Genomic DNA, 13,382 nt, shown 5'->3' with positions numbered 1-13,382 from the left:
CTTGGGGAAAGCCAACAAATATTTAAAACAGAAGGAGCAGGATGACTCATCTACTAGCAATTAAATCAAACACTGCATTTCCAAAAGAGGTAGAACTGCACAATAATCATACAGAAAACTATGGAAAAATAACAAAAAGTTTTAAGCAAAGCATAAAAATAAGCAAGCAGATTAATGCAAATTGTAGAAATCTTAAAACCAAAAGAGGACAGGTGAACTGAAATGTCTGATTTTAGAAACAATAGGAACCTCATGGAAATCAGTAAAAAGACATCCAGGGATCAATGCAGCATCTGATCAAAAGAGGGTAACAGAGAGGTCATGCAGACAAGGGACCTGTGTGATGCATTACAGAAATCTTAAGGGTCAAATAAACTGGGAATGACACAACTGCAGAAGTATCTTCTACAACAGGACTATCAATGCACTCAAATTACACATTCTCATGAACAAAAAAAAAAACCTCACAGCCAGGAAAAAAAAATATATCTTCATTGTGACAATGAAGATGCTAGCAATAAAAGCAGCAGAATGCAAATATCATGAGAACTTCTTAAAATGTTAAAAAAGAACATTACATCACTGGAGATCTAAAAAAATCCTGGAATAATTCTTATATAAAGCAAACTTCAGAATTGGGAAGTGTGTCCAAAAGGAGAAACAGTAAATGCTTCAGAAATACAGTTAATATTATTGGCATCTATGAAGAATTTGGAGGAACATATTGCTGGAGGAACCAATATTTTCTTCAAACATATCAAAACCAAAGGAAGCCTTTTAGTAAGCTGAAAAAGTCAAGAGATTATTTTTGTACTGTGGCCTGATCTTCCTCGTGTTTCCCTTTTGCATCTTAAGCTATCTCTGCATCTTAGTTTACTACAGAGAACACTGGGAAAACTCACACACACAGGAGTGTTTGTCTGTGGAATAAAGCTTGAGAAGCATGCTCGGACTGAAGCAATTTTTGCAAAGAAACAACAAAATTTACATTTAGGAGTGCTCACTGTTTGTTACCATTCACCCAGGAGTTCCAAAGGAATTCAGATATTTAAAAGGCATGCACTGCTGAAGTCAATTTTGGTTTTAAATACTCTAGGAGGACTCAAGAGATTGCAGATAAACCCGTACCAAGCAGATAGTAAAAATTTACAATAAAAAAAATTATCAGGCACATCAGCAATTCAAGTATCATACAGAAGAGTCAAAACAGCATTTGCAGAGCAGTATCATGCTTCCCTGATAAAAATTCTTTAAAGGAATAGGGAAGTAGGGAAGAAATGATTTGCCTGAGACAACATATCTGGGTTTCTTCACAACTTTTGAGAAGGTCTTCACAAAGGTTTTTTCTTCACAAAGAAAAAAAAGGAAAAAAAGAAAAAAAAAAACCTAAACACAAACACCCCCCCCCCAAACACACACCAAAAAACCCTCCCAACCAATGTTCAAATGAAAAACCTGAGCTGTTCTGGGATAAATCACAGCCCTCAGTATCACGTGATGTTTCCCCATCTACTTACTCTCACTGCTACTTGTTGGAAAATATAAACATTAACACTCGGTGATTTCTGTCCAAGCTATCAAGAATGTTCCTGCAACCCTGCACAAACCGAAATAGAAGATTTGCTGTTACGCCCATGACACTCATCAGGCTGCTCACAGTAACTGCATGCTAGAGCCCAAGAACAAACTTCATCTCTTGTTTCTTGTCTTTCTCCCTGTGTCATGTTTTGCTTCAAATCACTACCTCATCTCACTGTTACTACAATAAAACATCATCTCTCTCCCTACTGTCTTTGCAATTTCACTTGGAAGGAAAGTAGAGATAGGAATGCCATGAATGATTCACAGAAGGAAGGAAAGCTATGCAGATTCCTTCAGTACAAACCTTTCCAATGACTAAAACATCAAAGCTTTTACCAATTTATCAGCTGCTCAGCAGCAAGGCTGCTTCGAATCTCCCAGATTCAAAAAAGCAACACTCACCCTGTAGGTGGCAAACAGGGATGTGCCACATACCCAGTAATTACCCCATAATTCATGAATTAAATTATTCTGCCACTAATGCCCTGGGACAATACTGGGAAATTGAGGGCTATGTAAAATACTGTTAAAAATAAGACAAATGAAGACTGAGAGCTCATTTACTTCTAAACATTATTTTCCTGTGACAATACTTAAAAGAAGTAGTGAAGGCAAAGGATGCAGTTTAACAATAACCTCAGGGAAACAGACCCTTGCAATCTTTTAGAAATTGACTTAGTGCTTCCTTGAAAAATTTAGTGCCAAGTAGCTCTGCAATCAAGAAACCTTCACCATCCAAAGAGAGCAAGCTGTCAGCTGTGCTTGCAACCATGTTCAGAATGGCACGTAACCAAGTGCAGCCAAAAGTAGCATAAAGGAACAAAAACAGACAAAAGCCTCTTCATGGTAACACTTTCTGGGTTTGTCCATTCCAGAATTTTCCCTCCTTATTTCTTTGTTGCTTTCCACAGCTTAGAGGCCTTTGGACTTTCAATGCGCCTGTGCTGCTCTTTCTATCAGTTACTCCCCACTTTGGTCTGTTTCCAACCCCACAGGTACTTTCATGGAGCCCTCCCGGCTGCAGGGCTCAAGCCAGCTTCGGTTAAGAGGAATTAAGTGATTACTTAGTATCTTTTAAACGGCTGAAGCAAGTAGTTGGAGATACAATTTAGATTTACTGTAACGTGATAAGGACAAACTCAGAATTTTGTCACTGTGCCAACAGCCCTGCGAGCCCACCTTTCCATGGAACACTGAGCATAATCCCCCTGTCATCTCTGATTAACAAATTACATACGGAAAATAAAAATGTCCTTTGCCACAGGGATCATAAAACACAGCTTGGTATCCAGAGCATTACCTTGCCTGTGCTTTGTAAGATTGTAGTTCTTGTCCTCCACACTCTCTCCCTGCTGACAATATCTCTAGTTACATCCACTTCAGCATCAACAAAACTTCTCTGTTTAAGAGCAGTTATGTCATCATCCAGATCAGTTTTGATAGTGGATCTTTTCTTTGCCATGATTTTGGCTTTGATAGCAGCAATTTTTTCCACTGACATAGCTTCAGACAAGGACCTAAATGAGCAAAAATAACAGTAGAGACTGAATAATTGCACAAAAAATTCTTCTGAGAGAATTTGTGAATTAATAACTTCATCCTGCTTAAAGTTTAAGGTTATGCTATAAATCACAAAATAGTTACCTTATATACAAACTGAAATATTATATGGGCTTGGCACTGCTGTTTCGGGCACGAGAATCCAATTTGTGACAAAAGACTCACAGTACTAACACAGAGACCTTCCAAAAATCCCAAGTATACCAAACAAAAGTAAAGAATCCAAATGTAAAGCATCAGGGCCAACACTTTCATTTATAACAACATCTGAATTTCAGTTGTTATTTTTAGTGGATTACAATTTTGTGTCCAGTCAACCAACCCCTGGCTGCTCTGAGGCTTTCAAAGCATTAATCTAAATCTTGTCTGAGGTGCAGTTATGAGGACGTGGTCCCTTGGAAGATGTGGTACCTTCTCAGACCATGCAGGCCAGCAAACAGCTGATGGTGGTAACCTTGTCCACATCAATGTGGGTTTGAGAGAGCTCCCTCGAGTCCAAGAGTGCAACACCTACGTGTGTTTGCTCTTAATTGTAAACACAGAATTGGGCTGTCAGTGAGCCCTACTGTTTTGCAGGTGAGCTGAATGAAAAAAGATAAAGACTGAATTGCACAATCCTAGCTGTCCACACCAAATTCACTATTACAGGGTTGGTTTGGGGTTTTTTTTGAGAATATGTGAAAAAATTAATGCAAGTACTGGTTGTGAAGTATTCTCCTTTAAGATTAAGTTATTGGAAAGGGAACTTTGTCTTGCTACTTGGTTCACAGCAGAGTCAAGCATGGAGTTGAAATTCACTGCCTGTAAATATCTGTATTTTTTTTAAAGGGGCAGTCTTTTACATTCAGCATTAAAAAAACTGGTAACTAGACAATACAAAGTAATTCGAACAATACTTAGTAATCCCCACTGCAGCATTGCAAAGTTGTGATACACACAAGGTAGCATCCAAATTATTAGTTTATACAAAATCACATGTACTTTTTGATTTTTTTCTTATTCTTATGCTTCCTAATCATGCCACAATCAGATTTTTCCCCTCTAGTTCCCTTTTAAGTACACCTATATAAGGGATAGGAGGAAGTCATTCAAAATATGTATTTTTCATGTGATTAGCTGTAATTATGGATTTCATAAATGCCTCAAATCTGCACTGTCATAAGTGTTTCAAGGTCTGACTCCTCAAACATTACTGAGAGTATCCAAGGAAAGAGAACTTCCATTGAGAGCTGTTGAGCAGAATAAAACAAGCTGCTTTGAAAAGCACAAGAATTGTTATCCATGCTGTAATGAAGCATTATGCATAAGGAAAAGTAATCCCACCTGATCTGCTCTGTTTGCACGATGCCCTCTTTATGTCCTTCCAGCCGAGCTGCCAAGCGCTCCTTGTCGAGGCGCACACACTCCTCATCCTGGAAGGAACAGGCATGTTTAAGTTCTTGTGCATTCTCTTTTCAAAAATAAATACAGCTAGAATTAAAGCTACTCAGGAGTATTTTCTTCACATTGCAAGGACAATCTTTATTTCCAATGATTTTTGATCTGGGCACCAGCATTAAGTGCAGAGCTATTGGAAATTCCCTCTCCAGAACCACAATTCTTCAGTTCTGACTTCTAACCCCTTCCAGTTCCCATTCCCACAAACAGAAGCACTGTGTACACCCAAGGACAGGCAACTCATTGAAATCCCTACAAAAACAAACACTGTCATTTACCTCCACCCCCAATTTGTATTGATGACAGTCACTGTCATTACCTCTATTCTTGGTTTCTTTGCTTCTGCTAATATTTCATCTGCTGCTCTTTTAACTGTAAGAAAAAGAGGATGTTAAAAATGCCAGATTGTACTAGATTTTTATAAAATAAACCTCCAAGTTATTTCTTAGTTAAATTGTACCTTGAGTGGATCGTTGAAGACCAATTTCAAGTGGAGCACTTCTGTCTATGCTTGATGAGGTTGCTGCAATCAAACAGAACATTCAGTTTAAATAGAAAATCTTTGCAATAATATTTGGGTGTAAAAGAAAGAAGGACAACAGATGAACTGCAACAATGGAAACTATACATATTAGGTAGCAAAGGTGGTAAAACACTGGGACTAGTGGAGTGGAGATATTCAGAACCTGACTGAATGTAAAGTTAAATCAGGTTGCTCAGAGCCATTTGACCCTTCTTTGAAAAGGGGATTGAACCAGGTGGCCTCTTCTGGTCCATTCCAACATGAATTAATCAATGGTTCTATGATCTCTTCATACCACTCATAAAAGAAAACAGAGTCACAGTGAGAATTAGAACCTGGAATCGAGATCTACCAGTTTGTCTAGGTTTTTTTAAAAAAGACAACCTGCTGATCCCCTTAAAATATATATAAAAAGTGATTTTACTCATATTAGAGAAATAATCTCCTATTCCCAGATACTTAAAATTTTAAGACCACCTACGAAACAGAGCATCTTACAAAGGTGGTATTTCTATTTTTCTCAGAGAAACCTCTTTTCTCTGACTATTGTTAACAAAAAATTTAAGATGATGAAATGCTAGGCAGATCTGCCAGACTGACAAAGCAGTGACTTGATATACTTTATTAAACTGAACATTTCATCCCACACATTTCTTGCACTCAAGATCAATAGTCTAGAAAAGGAAAAAACATGCATGCTAACCATTCTAACACATAATTATTAACCAAAGTAGGTTAAAAGTGATAGTAATAACAATGTTCACTTCTAAACATGCATGTAGGAATGCAGCCCCTGTCCAAGCAAAAGTTAATTTCAGAACACAATTAAAAAATGCAAGAAATAATAACTTTGAGAAGTTTCAGCTCATTCAGTTAAGATGCAAACTGCCTGCTGTTACCCAATCTCCCCTCCTACCCCTCACTTGTGCCATGAATATGAAGCAGTAAAGAGCACTGTGTGTCCAAGTCAGAAGAGCGTATCACTCACATGTCTCCCCATTTAGGTATGCAAGCAAGTCTTTCCTATCAGGTCTTCTTACCACAGGAATGTTTTCAGTCTGAAAAGACAGCAGATGTGACATTAAACTGTTCTTCCCTCACAGAGACTCTTGCTGAAGATTTTTCACTTTTACTGAAAACTACTCATTCACACAAAGACATGACCACGTGTTCTGCCACCCAAGAAAGCTTCACAGATCAGGCTTAAAGTGCAACCACATCCTAGAGGATGTTCAGCTACACAAAATTAAACACACAGCCTGCTATGAAACTGAAAGAGAGGGCAGCCTTTTTCCTCCTTCTCTTCAAACTTGCAAATAAGAACTGACTTTTACCTCACACACACACAGACTTCTCTGCCAGGAGTCTGTGTTGATGCATAGAAATCAAGTATATCAATTGTGTTGTTCTAACACAGCCCTGCTGTGTCAGGTACCCATGTAGCACAAGGAAACATGAAGAGTGGTCTCATAGAAAGCAGTCAAATGGCAATCAAAAGGAATTTAAAAAATTCCTAACCCTAACTTTAAATTATTTTTTTTCTTTATTTGTAGGGCTTAACCACTAATTGTTTGAATTGGATTGCTTACTTCCAAGTCCACTCCAAAGCTATTCTGCTTTTCTCCATTCTGTAGATCCCTGCCATCTCAGACACTAAAGGATTGTCTAGATTGGGATCACTCCACACAACAGCTGGACAAAAGTACTCCTGAAATAGTGTCGTGCTGGAAACAACTATGTCCATAGAATATCAAGATAAATGCTGCCATTACTGTTAATAATTGGTTGACAAACTCTTTCTGTAAACATAATTGGGTGGTTTGAAGGGATAATCTGTCAGGAAGTAAATTGTCAAGAAAAATACTCCACCCTGACAGGGACTGTCATGTGATCCTTCTGTAAAGGTGATTGTTTTTAAACACACACAAACTCACACACTTTGCTGCATATCATCCTCCCTTTCCCCAGCCAAAGCCATACACACAAGTGCTATCACCATTCCCTGAATATAACTACACACATATTCATTATCACAAGACAAAAATCACATTTTGTGTAGTCTACTTACCGCAGCACGACGGACATACACAGGATGGGAAAGGTGCACATTATTGAGCAGGAACAAGATAGAATCCAAAGTGTAGTATTCCCTGGGCTGGCCCTCTTTCCCTGTCCTGTAACACAGGAAAAGATTGGAACATTTTAAATCTTTTAGAAAAGGTCTCTTTTCTTTCTAGATGACAGTTTAAAAAGCAAGCAGTTAATATTATTATCAGGCTACTGCCAAACTAGTGAGCTCTCAATTGTGCTAAAAAATACAGGTGAGGGAAATGAGTTCTTGCAGCCTCTTCATTGAATGAATTGTAAGAAAAAACCTGTCCAAAATATTCCAAAGTAAGAGCTGGATGTGTTGTAAAGTAAACACTCAGGACTTGGGAAACCGTAAGTACACATTCCCCAGCACTGACACTATTTATTCTGATTATCAAAGGAACTGTCTATCTTATGTGAGACTGCCAGAGAAACAGAACTGAGCTGCAAATGAGATAAAATATTATGTCACCTTCAAGTACAAGAGGCCAGAATTTTCAGCACTAGAGAAAGCACAGTGAGACTTGGGATATATAAATTCCACAAAGTCTAGGGAGCAAAGGGTTCAGAATGGTGCCAAAAGATCAAAATAAAGAGTTACTAGAAACTGATTGCACACAAAACCAGCAAAACCCTGAAGGATACAAAATCACAGTGAGCTCCCATACTGAAGTCATACCACATCAGAGCAACACAACAATATCAAGTTCAATCTCAGCTTTCAAACAGCTTGTTTCAAAGATACAGCTTTTAAGTCTAAAAAGGAACTTGTTCTTGTGCAACTATTCACAATAAAAAAAAACACCACCACACCAAACAAGGCCAAATAAACCCCTGGTTCCATGTACATCGAGCATAACTCCCCCCTCTCACATGTTCACCCATTTTGCTGTTACTACAGGAAGCAATGCCTGTCCAAAACAAAACCTACTCCCTGAGCACTCCAACTGCTCTGAGAAACAGGCCTGGCAGTCAGGAAAGCAGCAAGAGCAGCAATTCCACTGCCCACCCACACTTGGGACCTGTCAAATCCCAACTCCAGGCAGGACAGGGCTCCTCCACATTGCCCAGTCCCTCTCCCCGACCAGCTGGCTCACCTTAAAGCCTGAGGAAGAGAAGCCACCACAAAACCAGCCCAAAGCTATAAATTTAAGACTGGTAGAGAAGTTTCAGCAAACAAGAGATTTCAGGAAGAAACCCTTTCATTAAAAGAGTTTTCCTTCTAAGTATAGTGGCTTTACTCATGGCTCATCACCAGCACCAAAACACACACCACAGAAGTGCCAACGTCACTGGGGGAAGGGAGAGGAAATAAAAAGTCACAATTTTATGGAGCCTGAAAGAGCCACACAAAAAAAATCTACTAAACCAACAGAAGTGTAAGTCTGTTTTCTCCATACTGTGGATTGAATGCCACCTACTGCATTGCTTGTTATTACTTTTCTGAAATTAGCTAAGAGTGCCCAATAACCTATTCAGAACTCATTATTAGTAGTAAAGTTCAAATCCTTATCTTCACAATGATGCCTGAGAAAACCAATATATGAATGACATGCAGAGAAAACGGATTCAGGATACCAGAATTGTGGAATGAAGGCTCTCTCTACTACTGCCCCTTCCTTCTGAAAACTTGGTCTGCATGGGGTGGAGGGTGCCTATATTTTTGTTGCTGCAGAGGAAAGGGAGTAGATACAGGATCTTTCTTTCAACTGCTAAGAAGCCAAAACTTGGCTTCACAACGACAGGCAGCCACCAGAACTGGATTCCTCAGCAAGGAACTGTCTGAGTTAGCAGCAAAACAGTAAGGATCTTTGATAAGGTGGTATCTAAACATACAGGGAGCACTGGCAGAAACAAAAGCTTCCTCCACACAGGCTTGGTTCTGAAGTAAAGCCATGATGTCACATGATACAGCTGTCACTTCATTTTAAAACAAACACTTTAGACTGTCTTAGTTCAGAATAACTCATTATTTCTTTGAAGTGTGCCATATGCACCGAGCATAACAGAAAAGTCCAGCTGGTCATCTATTCAAGTTTTAACAATATTTAGCAATAAATGACAAAATATAAAAACAAACAATACTGAACCACTATCTATTAATTGAAAAAATACAGTATTACAAAGCCACAGGCATTGCCAAAGCTCAGCAGGGCACAACTGGTACTTCACCACTTCAACCACATACACAAGAATTCCCTGTGCTCATTATGGCTCTAAGAGGATGTTTTATTAGGGGGACAAGATATTGCACATTAATGGGAAATCATCAGATGGACAAGCAGTTGCACACAAGGAGAAAATCTAAGCCTAAAGTGACCTTTCAACATCAGTGTGTGCTCATGCTAAATAAACAGAGAACCAAAACCAGGCAGATCTGAGGGTAGCTTGCCTCATTCAATTCACAAACATCCCAAGTAGAAAGAGAAGTTAATTCTCTTATTTCCCATATTCAGTTATGGCATCAATTACTTAAGAAAAAAAGTAAATCTTAGGAGGCAGACCTTAACAAACCCAGTAACAAACATTAAAGCAAAAATATAAGAAGAGTTGCATTGCTTAGAAAATAAATTTGAGCTTAAAAATGGAGAAAATGTTTATATAAAAGGAGAGAGCAAGTTTCACCTGCTTGTTTTTAACACCAAACTTACTTCCTTCTCATTCAGTCACCTTCCACCTGTGGGCACCAGGAATTTATTCATTTTTAACGGCTTTATTTCCTCTTTCCTGTTCCAAAGCCTGAAGTTTTACAGACATACTAAGGGTCTGTGTCTCATCCACACAACCAAGCAGAAATCTTTAAAAACACAAGACAAAGCACGCTGAGTATCACACAAGTGACAATACCCAGGGCCAGCTGCTCACTGTTTAAAAACTCAGCTGCACATCCAAACCCCTCAGCTGGGCAAATAAAGGAGTAAGTTTGTCTGGTAGGTTGATTCCTTCCTTCAGTTTTGAAACAGATTCAATAATCACTCTTCAGGGCCCACAGGTCAAAACACACAACCCACTTCATCTCAGACCACCTAGCCTTCTTCATGTGCCACCAGCAGTATTTCTATAATTACTATCTGGAAACTAAACCAGATTAAAAGTTGCTTTCCCCCTCGCTTTTTTTTTTCCTCCAGGTTACCTTTAACCTGGCTTGGTTCCTCAGACCAATTCCCTGTTTGGCTGACACTTGTGCTAGCAGAGAGAGGAGGCAATGCAGGGCAGCACTGCTGACTTCTGCCAGCTGAGCTGCTCGAGGAGCCAGAGCTAAATGTCTCGTGGGACTACTTCTAATTCGAGCAGGGACAAATGCCACTGTGGCATTACTCTCTCCAAGCTGCAGATGCAATTACAGCAACTGAGCTGTGGACACCTAAAACAGAACTCCAGGTTTGCTCTGTGAAAGACTAAGCCACCAACACCTGCTCAGTGCAAGCATAATTTGTATCCTGTCGAGTGACCTGAATATAAAAGGCTTTGAATCTTGAAAGTTTTTGAAAATGTCCCTCCTGAGTGTGGCAATTACCTAAATTAGCATCTCCTCAAGTGTGGTGTTCAAGCTACTGAGCACGGCTTGCAGAACTGGTCTCATTTTTACAGTGTCTTCAATTTAAAGCTGAGACATGCAAAATGCCACGGTGGTTGACAAGAAATGCTGTGAACTGAGAGCAGTCTGATCCCATCAAAAGTTCAGAAGCCACTGGTCTAAACCAAGATTTACTAATTCACCTCAAACAAGCCAAAGAACAACACCCCTCAAATTCTACCACACATCTACCCCAGGAGGTGAGCACTCACAGCTCTGACAAGGTGCTGCTGTGCTCAGAGAATCCTCTGGTCACCCACACATCCTTCTTGACCAGGAAGATAAAGCTGTACATAGCAAAGTTTGCTCTCCAGCTGCTTTTAGGCTTTTGGTAACAATTTCTGGGTCTAATTCAAGCTCTTCTGAGCAATAGAGCAGGGCTGCATATCAGTTTCTCATTCCCTGCAGAAGGGCAATGAAACTTGTTTGTCTACTTAACCACTACTTGTTACCACTTGGGAAAAGCAACCTGTAGCAAGGACACCACCACAACTGTCTACACATTGCCCAGCAGAAATACAGCCAAGGCTTTTAACTGCTTATCCAAATATTTTTCTTCCTCTTCAGTCTACCTACCAGTATCCCCCACTCAGCCAGGAAGCACAAATAACTACTAAATTAGTTTCTGAAAGCTTGAAAGAGGTAATGAAAAAGCATGTTGCTAGTTATAAATAGAGTGCAAAGTAAAATCAGCTCCAAAAAGTCCACCTACAAGTTAAGATAAACAAATAGGTTTATTTCCTTTCTCTCTTCCAGACTAAGGATAGTAATAGTCATATCATAATTATGAGAACAAAACAAAAAAACAATTCCTTGTCAGACTTAACTACAAGTTCGAGGTTTTTTGAGAAATCTACAGGTTCTTCTGCTTTTCCACGAAGCTTCACAGGATAATATGCCCTCTTTGATCAGTACCTGAGCTTTAACAAAAAGCATTTTATTTCTCTTGGGTTTGAAAGAGATTCATTGGAACTCTTCTAGTTAGGACATAAAAAAGCAAGCAGCTGCTAAATTCTGAGGAAAGGCAAACGAAAAACTCCCTTGCAATGCAAGCAATCCATACTATATTAGGAAATTCAACAGGTACAAACCCTCATTTTCTAGAAGTTTTCTAAAAGCAAGCATTTTATCTAATACAATCATTTAAGCCACATAAACACTCTCTCTACTTGTTCATTACGGTAAAACCAACCGGGAAGCAGCCTGCATTAGGTCCTGCCCAGAAAGAGGCCTCAGGTGAGGGCAGAGCACCTGCACAGCTCACCAGAGGGAGTGTCGGTCTGGACCTCGCTGGCTTTATCCTGGTGCATCAAAGCTCCAGGAGAAGAGAAGCAGCCCCGACAACCCAAGGCAGTAGAATCAGACTATGCCGAGTGGGAACGGACCCGTCAGGATACCCAAGTGCCACTCTTGGCCCCGCGCAGGATACCCCAAGATACACCATGTGCCTGAGAAAGCTGTCCAAACAACAAGATAAAGCCTCTTTTTCACCAAGCACCCAGAAAAACTTGGGAGAAGCTGCCTCCTGCCATCTCATCGCATGAGTCTGCAGGACGCGGCTCCGCCGGGCGGCACGGACAGCAGCGCCGAGAGCCGCGGAACGGCCCGGCCCCGGCCCCGCGGCTCTCCTGGCCCAGGGCAGGAGCTGGGAACGTTCCCGAAGGGAGCGGCGAGCGCTCCCTGCCCGGCCGGGCTGCCGGGGGACAAGGATCGCCCACGGGACACGCGGGCAGGGCACCGCGGCCCCGGGGCCCTGCGGGAGGCGGCAGCAGCCCGCCCGTCCCCGTCCGCCTCGCTCCCTGCAGGGCGCGGGGGGGCCAAGGACGGCGGGATCCCCGACCCAGCTGCCCGGGCGCAACTTCGGGGCAACTTCTCCCCCCGCCCGCCCCTTTTTCCGGCCGCGTCGCTCACCCCCAGATGACATAGTTGGTCTTGACGTTCTTGGGCCAGGAGAACTCTCCGAAGATCACCTCGTCGCCCTTGACCACGATCTCCTTCTTCTGCGTGTTATACTGCCGCAGCACGCTCAGCACGTCCGCCATCTTCGCCCGGCCGCCGCCGCTCCGGCCGCCGCCGCCCGCCGCAGGACCCCGCCGGCGCGCCCCGGGCTGCCCGCCGCGAATGCCTGAGCCAACGCCGCCGCACCGCCTACAGGGGGCGACGCCGGACGCGTTGCCATGGGAGCGACGTGGCCCCGCCCCCGGGAGGGGGCGGTACTGGCGGGGCGAGGAGGCCACGCCCCCTCCGCCCTCACGGCGTTCGCGGCCCTTTCGCCGTCACGGCGGGGCCGGGTGTACGGGCACAACCTTCACCGTCGTGGGCACACAGAGCTTCCCTGGGTTTTGTGTAAAAATAGAGCCTTTACACACAATTACTGCCCAAGTTTACCGGCGCTGCTTCTCTTCTCTGGAGCTTTGATGCTTCCGGGTGTCCGCCGGGTCACGGCGCGGGGCTGCGCCGCGCTCCCCGGGCGCGCTGGGATGGTTTGGGTGGTGGTAACGAGGAGTTTTGCTGGTGCTGAAGAGGTTTTAGAGAGTGCTTGAAGGGGGTTAGTGGTGCTAACAGGGTTTTACGGGTGCTGGGATGGATTTGGGGGTGGTAGAGCACAACTAA

At 42.1% G+C, this 13,382-nt stretch overlaps 1 protein-coding gene across 1 annotated transcript in view; it reads right to left on the bottom strand.

Annotated features, from left to right (window-relative positions):
- The window catches only part of CDC73 (cell division cycle 73), a 101,799-nt gene extending 88,957 nt beyond the window's left edge, over positions 1 to 12,842 (bottom strand). Inside the window, exons 1-7 of the mRNA XM_069022715.1 lie at positions 12,681 to 12,842; positions 7,170 to 7,275; positions 6,090 to 6,159; positions 5,039 to 5,101; positions 4,898 to 4,950; positions 4,465 to 4,553; positions 2,882 to 3,098 (exon numbers count right to left, since the gene is read on the bottom strand). Of these exons, the coding sequence (XP_068878816.1) occupies positions 2,882 to 3,098; positions 4,465 to 4,553; positions 4,898 to 4,950; positions 5,039 to 5,101; positions 6,090 to 6,159; positions 7,170 to 7,275; positions 12,681 to 12,811 (729 nt within the window). The 5' untranslated portion in view covers positions 12,812 to 12,842. The remainder of the gene's footprint in view (positions 1 to 2,881; positions 3,099 to 4,464; positions 4,554 to 4,897; positions 4,951 to 5,038; positions 5,102 to 6,089; positions 6,160 to 7,169; positions 7,276 to 12,680) is intronic.
- Positions 12,843 to 13,382: the final 540 nt, after the last annotated feature.

Source organism: Aphelocoma coerulescens, chromosome 8 (genome assembly GCF_041296385.1).
Source record: "Aphelocoma coerulescens isolate FSJ_1873_10779 chromosome 8, UR_Acoe_1.0, whole genome shotgun sequence".
NCBI lineage: Eukaryota > Metazoa > Chordata > Aves > Passeriformes > Corvidae > Aphelocoma > Aphelocoma coerulescens.
Note: the sequence above shows the minus strand (reverse complement) of the source record. Positions and strands in the feature narration are given on the sequence as shown.